General features: G+C 45.3%; 1 protein-coding gene across 1 annotated transcript; it reads right to left on the bottom strand.

The window, feature by feature from the left end:
* Window positions 1-292: 292 nt before the first annotated feature.
* On the bottom strand, window positions 293-10,857 carry PM20D1 (peptidase M20 domain containing 1). Its single transcript, XM_069876155.1, has 13 exons — window positions 10,658-10,857; window positions 9,593-9,679; window positions 8,773-9,005; window positions 8,469-8,555; window positions 7,297-7,430; window positions 6,732-6,851; window positions 5,813-5,888; window positions 5,543-5,604; window positions 5,213-5,291; window positions 4,160-4,231; window positions 3,470-3,638; window positions 2,655-2,754; window positions 293-1,951 (listed from the first exon to the last, which is right to left on the bottom strand). The coding sequence occupies exons 1-13, from the start codon at window positions 10,851-10,853 to the stop codon at window positions 1,822-1,824; spliced, it is 1,545 nt and encodes a 514-aa protein (XP_069732256.1). The 5' UTR covers window positions 10,854-10,857; the 3' UTR covers window positions 293-1,821.
* Window positions 10,858-14,573: the final 3,716 nt, after the last annotated feature.

Raw genomic sequence — 14,573 nt, 5'->3', positions numbered from 1 at the left:
AGAGCCATAGACATGAGGCTCAACAACTGAATGACATGAGGGCGCACGGACAAAATGCAACAAACCATAAAAGATGCAAGCCATTTACTACCCAATAATGCATAATCAGAGTTAGCTAATTCTGTATAGAAAGGGAAGCACCAGGGAGGGGGCAAAGATTAAAGCTGGCTGGAAAATATGTGGATTTGTTTTGATGGAAACTTTACGACTTGCTTTAGCGAAAAATCAGGTGTGGAAATGACTTCACTGCAATTATACAGTTACATAAAATAACTCAATAATTACCAGAAAATAATCTGCATTTCTTGTTTTATTAGATGAAAATGCCTATCTGGTTTCAATTATTTAGTCGATTGATACAGGTTTAGCCCATTGGCCACACTGATAAAATCAGACTGCAAATAAATTGAGAATGGCAAACAGAAAGAACAGGAATCCCATTTTTTTTTAGGGTATTTCCTGTACATTCCCATACATTTCACAATATGAATTTAGAGCATAACAACCACCCATTCCAGTGTATAATTCAGACTCTGAAATTCAAATTCTCTGCCACAGTGCAATAGGAGGGGCCACACTGGTACCTGCAGCACAGAGTCCACCAGTCAGTACAGCAAAGCAGTTATCACCCTGCCTTTACTTTGGCCAACATCTGGCTCTTAACTCTTTAATTAATAGCCGTAACTGCAATTAAAGAGATATCAAGGCTAAAAGAATGTTTAACCCTTTAGTGTGGACAAAGACAGGGAAGTCAGTGCAAGAAGTTCAAGAGGAAACAGGGTCAGCGTCGATGGCTCGTCCACATGAGGATTCCCCCAGAGCTGAGCCAGCAGCAGTGCTGCAGTGAAGTGAAAACTGCTGGCATAGGCAGCGAGGAACAAAGACTCCATTACCACGGAACTGGAAGAAACCGGAGGGCTTCACTGTCTTTCACAGTTAGGTTCTCAGAGGAGCAACACAGAAACGTACACTACAGAAACTGATCCAGTGAAAACAGAACATACATGAGCAGACAACGCCAATTTGGCTTCTTATTTAACTCTGCAATTCCTATTCTGACACCCAGGTGCACAACACACCCTGTGCCACACCGAAAAAGTGAGAGAAGAGAAAGAAAGTCACTGAAGAGACAGGAAGAAATGTTTTCAGCACCTCTGAGGTTGAGGCAATATCAGTTAAAGCAACACAGCTGGAACTTCAGGAGCTTGGTGTTTTAAAACGGAGTCAGAGATCAGTGCATGCATGGGAGAGCTCAGCAGTACCGAGTTAAACTGGCGCTGGTTGCGAACGTTGCCAGGGGAAGAAGCCCATACCAGCAGCAGGGGAACAAACTCGTTGTGCACCTCTGCCAATCACACAAAACCTACACCACATCACAAACCTTTCACATGAGCTTTTGACAGACAGGTTGTTTGTGAAAAATCAATTACTGGTATAAAAGGAGTTCGTCAAAAGTGCATGCAGGAAGATTCATCTCTCTTACTGGTAGGTGAGTGCTGATTATAGCTTAGATTTTTAAGCAATTACCAATGTCAGAGGCTTAAAGAAAGCCCTGAAAAAATTACTACCGTCAGAGTAATGGCTGCATGTTAGATCAGGCAGGAACAGAAGTCAGGGTTATGAGTTGTGTTTTCTCCAGGCTCTTACATACTGCACGTCTGCCTAAGCAGCACCCAGCAGTTTTTCCATCTGCATGTACAACGTAACATGCAAAAACTGACTTGCAAACACAGCTCAACACACAACACAACTTCATCTTACAGCCCAGATCCCTGCTGGCCCAGAGTTCACCTCGGCAGCTGCTCTTCTCCAGGGTGCTTTTCACAGCTCGTGGGAGTTTGCATGGGGGTCCGGAAGCTTGTCCGTATCACAGTTCTTAATCAGCTGAAAGAGGAACTCGACCTGTTTCTCGTAATTCTCAACTGAGATTCTCTCATTCAACCCATGGATCCTGGCAGAAAGAGAAGAATGTTTTTCATTCCATTGTGCATTTGTGACCCACCCGCACACAGCCAGCACCCCACCTGCCTGTTCACTCCAGAAAGCAAGGCACAACACAAACATAGCCACACACACCAAAGGCTGCACTGAAACTGCAAGATCTCTTCCTCGGGCCAACTAGATCTACTGATTTGAAGGCTCAGAGCACAATAACTAAATCCAGATCGGTATCACCTGGACCTCAATCTGTTACATGTGAAATAAATAAATAATTCCTTGCGTAATGATGCTCTTTGTTATCGTCTCAACCCAAGAACCTAAACTCCAGCTTTTAAGGTGCAGACGAATTCCAAGTGGCATGTATCCATACACATGGATAAATCTTTAAGCAAGGCCAACATTTCAAGCTATTGCATTACCTGAAGGGTCCAATCAGCTTCGCAGCACTGCGAGTGGGACACCTAAAGGTCTCGGCTGCATTTGAAGTAGAGAAGAGTAAGGGCTAACGCTCCCCCAGCGCAACCACCATCCCCTACGCGTGCGGGGGCTCAGATTTGCAGGAAATAAGTGGCCTAACAGAATCTGAGGCAACACCACCAGCACGCCAAGGTACATAAGGCTGGGTTTCCTCCTTCTGCCTAGTGCACGTCAGATTTTCTCTGTCACCGGTCCCCAACCCAAACAGCTGCCCGTGTGCAGACAGAACACGATACCTGGGAAGATCATCTGATTTCAAGAGCAGTGGGTTAAATCGATAAATGGCGTTTGTGACGTTAGTGAAATGCCTGCTGTCTGTGTTTCCAATGCATGTGCCTGGAAAACAAACCCCGGGTTAACTTTGCATGAGAGCAGCGATTTAACGACCCGTGCTTTTCCCAGGAGAAAGGAGAGGCAGCTGATAACAACTTTATATGACCCCTGGCTACACCAAAAGCAAAATCACTGGAAACAGTTTATTGGTACATCCTGGAAGAACATTCTCTCCTTCAGGAACAGGAGGAGCTGAAGATACAATTCAATCACTCTAAGAACAGCCATGATGCTCAGTCCCCACAGAAGTTTGCAGGACTGCAGTTTGAAGCCTAAACAGTACAGAACGAGGAAAGAGCTGCGAAAAAGGGAAGGGGCTGAGATCATAAGGAACAATACGGAAAAGCAAGAATGGCTTTACCAGCTATAAAAACAATAAAAGAAGAACTAAAGCAAGACGACCTCCTACCCTCCCTCACAATTCCTTTCTTCCCTGAAGAGACTCCTTTGTATGTACAGAAAGTCAAATTCAAGACTTATTGTTTCTGTTGGTTTCCTGTTTGCTTTATTACATCCATTACTAAAAACAACAGTAAAACTTCTGAAACATAAATAGGGAATGGAATAAAAAGAGGAAAAACCAGCTGTTTCCAGTAGTTAACAGCTGGGGTGGAGACATACATAGAAAACGGAAACAAGTAAATATTGGGGGGCTGGGGAGAGAAAAGTAGGGAGGAAGCTGGAGAGGAAACAATAATCATCATGTGCTTGCTGTTACCTGGAACTACGCTGTCAACACCTGGGAAAGTATCCAGAATGGTTTTCTGAAACATGTGGACTCCAAACGTCTGGTCATCCCATGGACTGACGGGGAGCGGATCAAAGGCCTCTACGACATCAATCTTCACTCTGTCATCAGCAATCGTGTTTTTAACCATCTCTAGCACCTACGGGTAAAATGTAGTGATTACATAAGTGAAAGAAACAATAGCACATCCCTTCTAGATGCCAGCAAATGTTCCATTTCCCAGAAAACGTTTGTTCATGAACTGCAAGTTGCAGCTGCAAATACAGATGTAGTCAGGACTGAAACTGTGCGGAGCACTCTTCCTCTTACTCAGTGGATGGCTGATACTTAAGTTTATTTAAGCCAGACCCACCGAAGTGTGCAAGACTCCCACATTTTCACAGGTCACAAACCTTTACGCTTCCGTTGCATGGATCACGTATGATCCATGTGCTCTTGTGCACCAAAAGACTTCTGAAATCTGTTCAACATAACTACGAGGCACGCTTTCAATGTTGGCCTGCCTCTTGCTCTGCTCCGCTTTCAGAAGCCATAGTAATCAACGCACTTTGCAATGCATCTCAAGCCTCCGTGAAGGAGGAGATTCCAAAATCTTGCCCTTCTAGAGCTTGAATGAATACAGGAGAGACAAAAAGAGTATTCTTATAGCACAGCGAGTACCTCAGCAGCCGTCTCCGCAGAGTGGATCCGAAAGTTCACAGTTGCTTTTGCAAAAGATGGGACGACATTCACCTAGAAAAAAGGAACGACCAAAAAATTTAAAAGGAAGTTAAAAACAGATTAAAATGCCACCTGCAAGCTCAAAAACTGTTGAAGTGATTCCAAACCTCAGACTGATGCTTTAAGCTGTTTCCACTAAGTGCAACCTCTTTCTGTACTCTAAATACTGTCAACTGCACCTCTAATGTGGGTAACCACACAGAGATATTCATCAATTCAACAAAAATAAAGTTAGATGTTATATAAATTTTCCTTTTTCCTTCAGAAACTTTATACTGAGACATTCTGGAAGTTTATACTGTTTTTTTTCAAGCAATATTTTTACTTTGTCTTATTACTCTTCCCCAAGCATGAGACGCATAAGCGGCTTAACAAATGACATCATTGAAGACAGAACTTCTCTTCTACAGAATGAGTATTTATAATCCTGTTAAACAGAACTGGTATAACCTTTAGAAAAATACAAGAAACCAGAGTGTCACTTCTCTCCTGGCCACTCAGTGTCACTGTTCAGCCACTCTCGCATTCTCTGGTCCAGCTATGCTTTTCAGTAATACATAGTTTCAGGGACACACCAAATAGCTTGTTTATTTTCCAGGGCTACACCTCCTTATCAGGGCAAGATCTGGCTGCATCAACCAGAACCTGTTTTCTCTCAGTCCAAGGTGCACATTAACCCTATTCGAACAAAGCTGAACGCCAGACCTGCGCTCACAAACACAAGGGAAGCGTTTATGACATCCAACAGCTTCCAGTTCTGTCACTGATATTTATACAATTACACAGAAAGCACTTTCTCATCCATCCTGTAAGCTAAAATCTTGATATGGATTTACAGAGCTCTTTCTGTAAAAATGAGACTGGTGGTGACACCACACAATGTCGAAGAGGAGGGCTGGTACTGATCTTTTAACTGGATATAAAGAGGCAGAAACCAAATGTCCCAATTGTCTCCTTGTACTACACATAGGAAAAAAATCAAAGTGAAGCTACCTTGATTCCTGCGTTAAACATTGTGACTGCTGTAGTAGTTCGAATCAAGGCATTGGTGGACTGTTTCCAGGCAAGAACTCTTATAAAAAAAAAAAGAAACATGTTTCAAAGAAGTTTAATATTGATTAAACATGAGCACCACACTAGACAGGCAATAAGCTGAATGATGGCCTGTTCAACTAACAAAGTGGCTATTAACAGTAAAGCACTGACGTTTTATAACCTACGAAATGGTAAAAATGATTTCTCGGGAAGACCAGAAATGGCCAGTGGTCTTCAACTCTTAAGGGCAAGAGGCTGGGAATGCTCATCAAGGATGTATTTCCTTACCTGCTGACGATGGGTGAGAACAGCCACAGATTGCTCATGACGAGGTTGAGAGGAAAACTGAACTAGGTGGAAAAAACAAAACCACAAATCAGAAAATCAGGAAGATAGTGTGGTCACTTGGCTAAGGTTGAAACAATTATCTGGGAGAAAGGTCAGCTTCAGTCTTCTCCTTTCCAGGAACTACATAGCTGTGTTCTAAATCCATACACTGGGTTACTCTTCGCTTCCTAACACGAAAGTCTGAGACTGAAATGATAGTTCTCTCCTCACCTCTGATGCAAGGTGCTCCATCGTCATGAGTTCCGGCCCAGAGCCGAAGAGATTGCGCAAGGGATTCTGCTCCAGCCTACGACAAAGCGAACCAGCATTTGAAATTTTTAAACTCTCTGGCTCCTCAGGCTCCTATAGCTCCAGAGCGTTGAGAGGACTTAGATTTGCGAAACGTATCCATGAATTTGAGATGCAATCATATTTTCCTCTCCTGTAAGTAACAGCACAGATTTCTGGGCATTCTGGTCACATGCAAAGATTTTCTTTCAATAGCAGCTGAAAAAACCCTAAAACCTGACTCCTAAAGAATACATGGAAAGCTATAAAAATATCACCCCACATTCCACCATGTCTGTACATATTAAGTTTTTCTAAAACAAGTATTTATTAGCCAATTTGATATCTACACAGACACATAACGTGACTATTTACCCAGTCACATTCTGACTTTACATCGTGTTTACTGGCTTGGATAATGACCAGCTAGAGGTAGCAGGTATGTGCAAGGATAAATTCCAGAGAAATTCTGCAACGCCCAAGCAAGCTCTATTGCAAGAGCAAATTATCACAGAATCACAGAATAACCAGGTTGGAAGAGACCCACCGGATCATCAAGTCCAACCGTTCCCATCAAACACTAAAACATCATGACATACATCACGATGTACCCGTTGTCTTGGTTTTAAGGAATCAACCGACACCAGGCACAGATGAAGTGAAATGATACTTCAGATATTTGGCAGTTGTTCTTCTGCTGGGGAATGTGTTTCTGCCCTTTGAAGTAAGCTACAAACTTCAGTTTCAAATGTATAAGGGGAAACTGCAAAATGTTCTAAATATTAAAAAAAGAAAGTAATGTATCAGTGAGTTAGGGGTCTGCTTGACTGTCTTTGATGTTAGATGATGAGAAAGCTCTCACCTGGACATTGCTGCTGCAAGAATGCCAATACTTGTCTCCTTAGGAGGAAAGGATGAATGTCCTGGCTCCTTTTCCACAGTGAAATTCAGAGTCATTGAACCCTTTTCTGTGATAGCAATTCTGGTCAACGATAAATAAGTGATTAACACAACACCAAACACGCTTGCCCAGACTAGAGGTAAAAAGAACTACTCTGTGTATTTTTAGTATCATAAAAAACCCCAAAAGCAGCAGCAACGACAAACCCTTAACACAATCTCTAATTGTTTGGAGGACTGATGTCTTGGCTGCTTCTCCAGTGAGCAGGCTCTACAGCGAACAATTAACGTGCCTGCACCAGTGAAGTGGAACACTTTGCTTTTGTCAGCACAGTTGTGATGGGCACCAAGCAAACACTGAAGGTCCCCTGCTTGCACTTTGTGCCACTGCTGCAGATTTTGCAGCACCAACACTGCTACATGCCTTGAAAACATATTTTATGAACATCAGCAAGGTCACTCCTCGCAAATTAATCACTGAAAATGGATCACTTGAGTCACGGTCAATTGTGTTCTCTTTCACTTACACAGCTACTGGCTTATTCACTCCTGCAATGATGCCATCTAGTATTGCACTTCCCTCGTCGAGTAAGAAGGAGAGTTTTACTCCTCTAGCTTCCAAGAGAGCTGCAATCTTCATTGCTCCCTTCCGACCAGACACCTGTAAGAACCCAGTGAGGGGAACTGGTCAGATCAAGGCACACCACTGGGGAAAACATTGTAAAATATCATGCTATTGACAGTGACCAGTGCTACAATGCAAAGAATCCAAGAAACAACTTAGAATCATAGAATAACCAGGTTGGAAACGACCCACCAGATCATCGAGTCCAACCATTCCCATCAATCACTAAACCATGTCCCTCAGCACCTCATCCACCCATCCCTTAAACCCCTCCAGGGAAGGGGACTCAACCCCCTCCCTGGGCAGCCTCTGCCAGTGCCCAATGACCCTTTCTGTGAAAAATTTTTTCCTCATGTCCAGCCTGAACCCCCCCTGAAACCTCCCTTGATGAAGAGCTCTAGAGCAATTGTCAATAAAAGATTCCTCCTAGCAAAATTCACTGGAGATTGTTAATGGCCTGGTAGCACGAGAGATTTGTATCCACAGGGCGCAATGCTCTCATTCACGAGTCACTGAATGTTGCTTTGAATCCTACTGCTTCTTGAACACAATGTCATCTCAGAGCTATAAGCTCCAGAGATTAATCAACCATTTAAAAGACGTATTCACTTTAACTGTTAACAATCCTTTGTCTTTATATTTTGAACACGAATAAACGAAACCTCCTCCTCTGTCTCTCTGCACTGCTTACTACCAGGTATACCCCACAACAAAAGCGGAATATTGTCGTTAGCTCTTTGTGATCATTTGGAGCAACCGCGTAAATCTTCAGCCAGCTTTTCCTGTATTACATATTCTCCAAACTGTGATTCCTGCTGCACCTTCCATGCAGAAAAGAATTTGAAATAACACCCTGCTGTGTTCTTTGCTCTTTGCTCATCACACCAACTCTTTGTCAATGTCACTTAAAGCCAAACAATCAATATATAACCATGACCACGTGCCTGACACAGTATCCACTCACACAACCATGAAAAACAGCAAAGACTTCCTAGTTAAACAACATTTAAAAGCTTTGTTACACACATGAACAATGCAAACAACCAGTGGTTTTCATTAAATGAAAGAAAATACCTCTTCATCGTGTCCAATGCCGACATAGAAAGATCTCCGGGGTCTGTAATTTCTTCTCAGCAAAAATTCTAGAGCTTGCAGAATGCCCTGCAGAACAAAAGCAGAATGTATTGCATAATTCCAGTGTTAGTAAGGAGAATAAATCATAGAATCACAGAATGGTTTGGATTGGAAGGGATCTTAGAGCCCATCCAGTTCCAACCCACTGCCATGGGCAGGGACACCTCCCACTGGATCGGGTTGCTCCAAGCCCCATCCAACCTGGCCTTTCTCTCTCTGAAATCATATTACCAAGACAACGTACTATGGCAGAGTTTTTGTTATCCAGCGTTCCTCGTCCATAGATGAAACCTTCATGCTCTGCAGCTGAGAAAGGAGGGAAATCCCAGCCCTCTGGGGAAGCAGGCACAACATCCATGTGTGCAAGCAGCATATAGGGCATCATGTCAGGGTCAGAACCCTGAACAGTAAAGAGGTGGCTATATTTCCCAACAATTTCATGCTGAATGAACTTTGAAGAAAATACAGCCGGGAAGACTGTTAAGAAAAAAATTAAACACACAAGAAAAAGAAAAATTAACAACACATCCGACACTATCACTATATACTCCACAGAGTAGCCACCTATATAGCCTCAAGGAGCTAAAAAATAGGACTGACCACAAAAATTTGCGTCAGGAAGCAAATGTGCAGCTTTGCTTCCACACTTCTACCAATCCACTTGACCGTGTATTTAAGTCTTTCCTAAGCAAAACTTGGAATTGCTGTGCACCAGAGCTGCAGCTGTTTCACAGGTAACAACGCAGGGGCTGCCAGGAGAGCAGGCAGGGGCAGTCTTCCTCTTTTTCTTCCCCCTTTTAATAAGAATGTTGTGTAACCATCCCAAGAACCAAAACTACCACTGCAGAAAGACATTTAAACCTTTTCTGTCTTGGCTTTGGCCATTCCTACGCTAAAGCACAGTGCTGCAGAGGTGACACATAGACCATTCCTGCCAGTTCCTTCTTGAGGAAAAACATCAAATAGTCTGTTCCGTTACATTAGAGAACCATACATACTCTCTTTGGTTTGTTTACAAAACCAAAACTGAGCAGCAGAGATTGCCAAAAATGAAAGTTTAGTACCTTCCTGAATATAATTCCCAAATTCTGCCATGGCAGTTGTATTCAAGTCCTCTGGAGATACAGAAACCGTTGGGATTTTAATAGCACCTTCAATGAAAAACAAGAGAGAAATCAGTCAAACAGTTCTTGAATTGCATTTCAAAACGGAAAGTAATATTTATCTCTGGAGGTGTTCAAAGCCAGGCTGGATGGGGTTTGAGCAACCTGATCCAATGGAAGGTTGTCCAGGGGCTTGGAATTGGATGTGCTTTAAGGTCCCTTCCAACCCAACCCATTCCATTATTCTGTGTTCCTGAACACTTTCCAGGCTTTAAATATTATTTCGCAGGGTAGTAAGAGCTGCCACTATCAAGAAAGACTGATGAGCTGTGCACACACAGCACACTGGGACTGCTTTCCAGCTTCAGCCAAAGCATTTCTCTAGATACTTCAACTCCAGTTTTCACTCTAAAGCATTGAATGATGCTGTTGGAAATGCTACTGTCCAGAAGCAACTGCAGAAGCAACTCCCATGTCCTCCATCTCTCTCTAAGCTCCCTCCCATCTCCTCCATCTCTCTCTAAGCTCCCTCCCATGTCCTCCATCTCTAAGCTCCCTCCCATCTCCTCCATCTCTATCTAAGCTCCCTCCCATCTCCTCCATCTCTCTCTAAGCTCCCTCCCATCTCCTCCATCTCTCTCTAAGCTCCCTCCCATCTCCTCCATCTCTCTCTAAGCTCCCTCCCATCTCCTCCATCTCTCTCTAAGCTCCCTCCCATCTCCTCCATCTCTCTCTAAGCTCCCTCCCAGCTCTTCCATCTCTCTCTAAGCTCCCTCCCAGCTCTTCCATCTCTCTCCAAGCTCCCTCCCAGCTCTTCCATCTCTCTCCAAGCTCCCTCCCAGCTCCTCCACCTCTCTCCAAGCTCCCTCCCAGCTCCTCCACCTCTCTCCAAGCTCCCTCCCAGCTCCTCCACCTCTCTCTAAGCTCCCTCCCACCTCCTCCCAGCTCCTCCATCTCCCACCAAGCTCCCTCTGAGCTCCTCTCTTCCTCCACCCACCCCCAGCTCCTCTCCTCCCCCCCGCTCACCTCTCAGCGCCTCCCGGAGCTCCGTCCTCTCTCCGGCGCTGAACCCCGCGGCGCCGCCGCCCCGTGCCCACAGCCGCGGGATGCCCGGGGCTGTCCGGGCGTAGGCGCGGAGCAGCAGGGCCGCGGGCAGCGCCATCGCCGCCGCGCACAGCGCCAGCCCCGCCGCCCAGGCCGCGGCGCGCCGCCCGCCCGCCATTGCCCACCGCCCCGCCCGCGGGGGCTCATGGGAGTCGTAGTGCCCGCGGGGGCTCATGGGAGTCGTAGTCCTGAGCCACAGCACCGCCAATAGGCGGCTCAGGGCTCCGCGCGAGGGCTCATGGGAGTTGTAGTCCTGGACCGCGGCCAATGGGCAGTTTGGAACCCGCGCAAGGGCTTATGGGAGTCGCGGCTGAACCGCGAGAGCAACGATGGGCACCGTGGGAGCCCCCGCGCGAGGCCTCATGGGGGTTGTAGTCCTTGCTTCTCTTTGCCCCCCACCGAGGGCAGGCGAGCCCTGGGGTGCATCCAGATGGGTGAGGGAGGGGCTTGTCCCGCTCTGCTCGCACTGGGGGCAGTTCTGGGGCCACAGGATGAAAAGGATCTGATGCTACTGGAGAGCGTCCAGAGGAGCTGGTTGAAGGGTTTAGAGGGGAAGTTGTGTGAGAGAAGTCACTGAGTCTGTTCAGCCTGGAGAAGAAAAGGCCCCAGGGAGAGCTTAGAGCAGCTCCCAGTCCTGAAAGGGGCTCCAGGAAAGCTGGGGAGGGGCTCTGGACCAGGGAGGGCAGGGAGAGGATGAGGGGGAATGGTTTTCAGCTGCAAGAGAGGAGATTGAGATGAGATCTTAGGGAGAAATGTTTTGCTGTGAGGGTGGGGAGGCCCTGGTCCAGGCTGCCCAGAGCAGTGGTGGCTGCCCCATCCCTGGAGGGGTTCAAGGCCAGGTTGGATGGGGCTTGGAGCCCCTGATCCAGCGGGAGGTGTCCCTGCCCATGGCAGGGGGTGAAACTGGATGGGCTTTGAGGTCCCTTCCCACCCAAACCATTCTGTGACTGTATGAGGACCAGTCCTGCTCCTCAGAGGTTTAAATCCACCTGTTTTTCACAACTATTTACTTCTTGCCTGGTTTCACCTGGGAGCACGATGGAAGACTTGATCTTCCCTTCCTTACAGAAGTCTTGTACTGAATTTGAAGTTTTATCCCATGTTTTCGCAGTGTCCCGGGATGCTGAGTCCTGGGTGGGATCTGCTGTGCAAAGCCTGCTCTTGAATCAGCAGAAGCAGCAGGTGATTGTTCACATATTCTTTATTATTAAAAAAAAAGAACGAAACCGATATTAAATTAAATAAATTACAAATGTTTCTCAGCTGGTTATACATCATGCATTTATCAAGTAACACCTCAGAGACGTTACACATCAACATCACTGTTACTTTAAGAGTAATAACGGGACACTAGAAATTAAAGTTTTTCTACCCCGGTATGAATTTGAGCTTCCCTAATTCTCTTGCTTGGATATTGAGACATTGAACTGGCCACATCGTGCCTCCAGCAATGCTATTTGCCCACTGATGTGACATTGACTGCCACAATTGGCCCACGGCTACAGAAATGGTCCCCTTATTCCTGGGTTGTCACAATCACAGACTGTATCATCAGCACCGCTGCTTTGAAGGCATCTCTCTTGGCATCCCATCTGCTATTTTTGTAGGAACTTCAAGAAATACAATCTATTCCTTATAGATTGGCTGTTGCTCTGAGGCTGCTTGTGTTCCTGAGGTTGACATCAGCCTCCTGTAATTAGCCCAGAATGAAGAACTGGCCAGTAGAATTTTCCTCATTGAAAGGCACCTTGTTGAGGTGATGCTACCTCAGAGATACAGGAACATCGACCAGCTGCTGGAGGACAAGTTTTGGTTCAATTGCACCAATTTCTTTGTTGCTTTTTTTTCAAACGAGCAACTAGAAGGAGCACACCAGCAGTAATAAAAGACATAAAATAATCACCCTCCAAGATAATTGGAGAGAATTAATCTCTCAATTTTACCTTCTAGAACAAGCTATATGTGGTTCTGGAAAAAAACTCTGCTGTCCAAGATTAAAATAAGTCACAAACCTGGAAATAAAGTTTCAATCAGAAACTGAGGTAGAGAAATGGTGACTAGAACCAAGCTGGCAGGATCCTGATGTTGTTTCCTTTCATGCTTGTCTAGCTATGATAGTTTGTGAAGCTCTGTTTTCCTTAAAAATGAGGCAGCTGGGAGCTGCAGGAAAGCCCCAGCTTCTTTTCCCAGAAAGCCTTCTAGCAGCCTGCTGGTGAATCAGCTCAATGATGTCTGTGTACTTCAAAACTGCTTGCTAACATTTGCAGTATCTCAAGATTAATAAAATAGAAATAACTTTAAAAAATATAATTTCCTTTCATTATTAAGGCCACTCTTTATTTTTTGCATTCATGGAAAGATAACACACTGTTCGGTTTGACTTCCATTACTGCTTGTTTGCTTTTTCTTGTTGACTCTTGCAGTGCTGGATTTGGAATTCAAAGAAAAGAAACTATTTTCATTGCAATTGAAGACATACTAGTATATGTCTTTAAATGACATTTTTTATAACCTTATTTTCATAAAAGCCACATTTGAGGCTCAGATGCCTAGAAGGAAGTAGAGTCCCTTGAGCCCTTGGCTTACACTTAGATTTTTCAGGCTTTATGTTGTCATCGCTGTCACAACATCAGCACTGGGGAGGAAGGGAAGGGAAGGTGGAGGGAACTAAAATAGCCGGTGTGATTGGCTTCACTCAAGCATAAAAGAATGTCAGCTTTTTCAAAATGGTTAAGTTCTCAGCTGTCTGTCTCTGGCTTAGCGAGGCAGGCACACAGCGGTGGATGGTCTTGGTAGCATCAGTCTGTGGTGGGTTTTAGTGAAAGTCGTGGAACACAGAGTATGGAATTGCAATGGAAGTAGCACATACTACACGAAGAGTTTTATCTGGCCGCACAAGTGGTGATTTGAGAGCTTGTCAGCAGAAGCCCTGCACAGCACAGGGTGTCACTTGGGCTTATCCCTAGCTGCAGACATAAAGTACGCTCAAATTCCCCTTTTACTGCTTTGGAGCTACGGCATCGTGAAAAGTGTGCAGAAGGATCTTCCTTCCCTCCCCCTGGATTTGGGGAAAATGTATCTCCCCAAAGCCCTCATCCATGTTCTGGACTAAATCTTCTGGTACTAGTCAACAGGAGGATGGAAAGACAGTCGGAACACCCCTGGGATGAACGCTGTTGTACCATTCCCAGTCTAAGAGCCTTTTAGGAAGTAGAAAGATGGCTATAAACTTGAGAGGGGAGTTGAACCAGACCCTGGGTCTTTTGAACACGTTCTCAACCAGTCAAACATAAATGGCATCATGTCCTGTGGGTGCTGAAGGAGTTAAAATTCAAACAGCGCAGCCCAACTCTACTGATCAGAGCAATGTGAGAAGTCCCAGTTACACAGTGCACATAGCAGCGCGATACAGAGCATCCCTGGGTCAACTCTTTTGGCTTAGGCCTGTTGATCTGTAAGGTCAGTGATGAGAATTCAGGGTACCTGAAACAACTTTTTATTTTCCCTCCTAGATCCAGCAGGAGAAGTTGAAGGAAAGAAGGAGGCCACGGTGTGGGAAGAGCCTGAAGTCGAGGAAAGTGCAATTGGAGATACTAATGCTAGAAAATGGGAGAGACCACAGAAAGAGGCAACTGGAAGTAGCTCTACTGAGACACAGGATCAAGCTCTTCAGGGTATCAGAACTACAGACAATGGGGTTTGGGATGGTGGGTTGAGGAGAGAGGAGAGTAGGGGGATCACAGAGAGAGGCCAGAAGAAAAGTAGCTGTGCTGCTACACAGACACGCAGGGAGGTGCAGGGGTTGAGACACCCCAGAGCTCAGTGCATATTTTAGAAC

Source organism: Phaenicophaeus curvirostris, chromosome 24 (genome assembly GCF_032191515.1).
Source record: "Phaenicophaeus curvirostris isolate KB17595 chromosome 24, BPBGC_Pcur_1.0, whole genome shotgun sequence".
In the NCBI taxonomy this organism is placed as follows: Eukaryota; Metazoa; Chordata; class Aves; order Cuculiformes; family Cuculidae; genus Phaenicophaeus; species Phaenicophaeus curvirostris.
The sequence above is the reverse complement of the archived record's forward strand: the minus strand, read 5'-3'. Positions and strand labels throughout refer to the sequence as shown.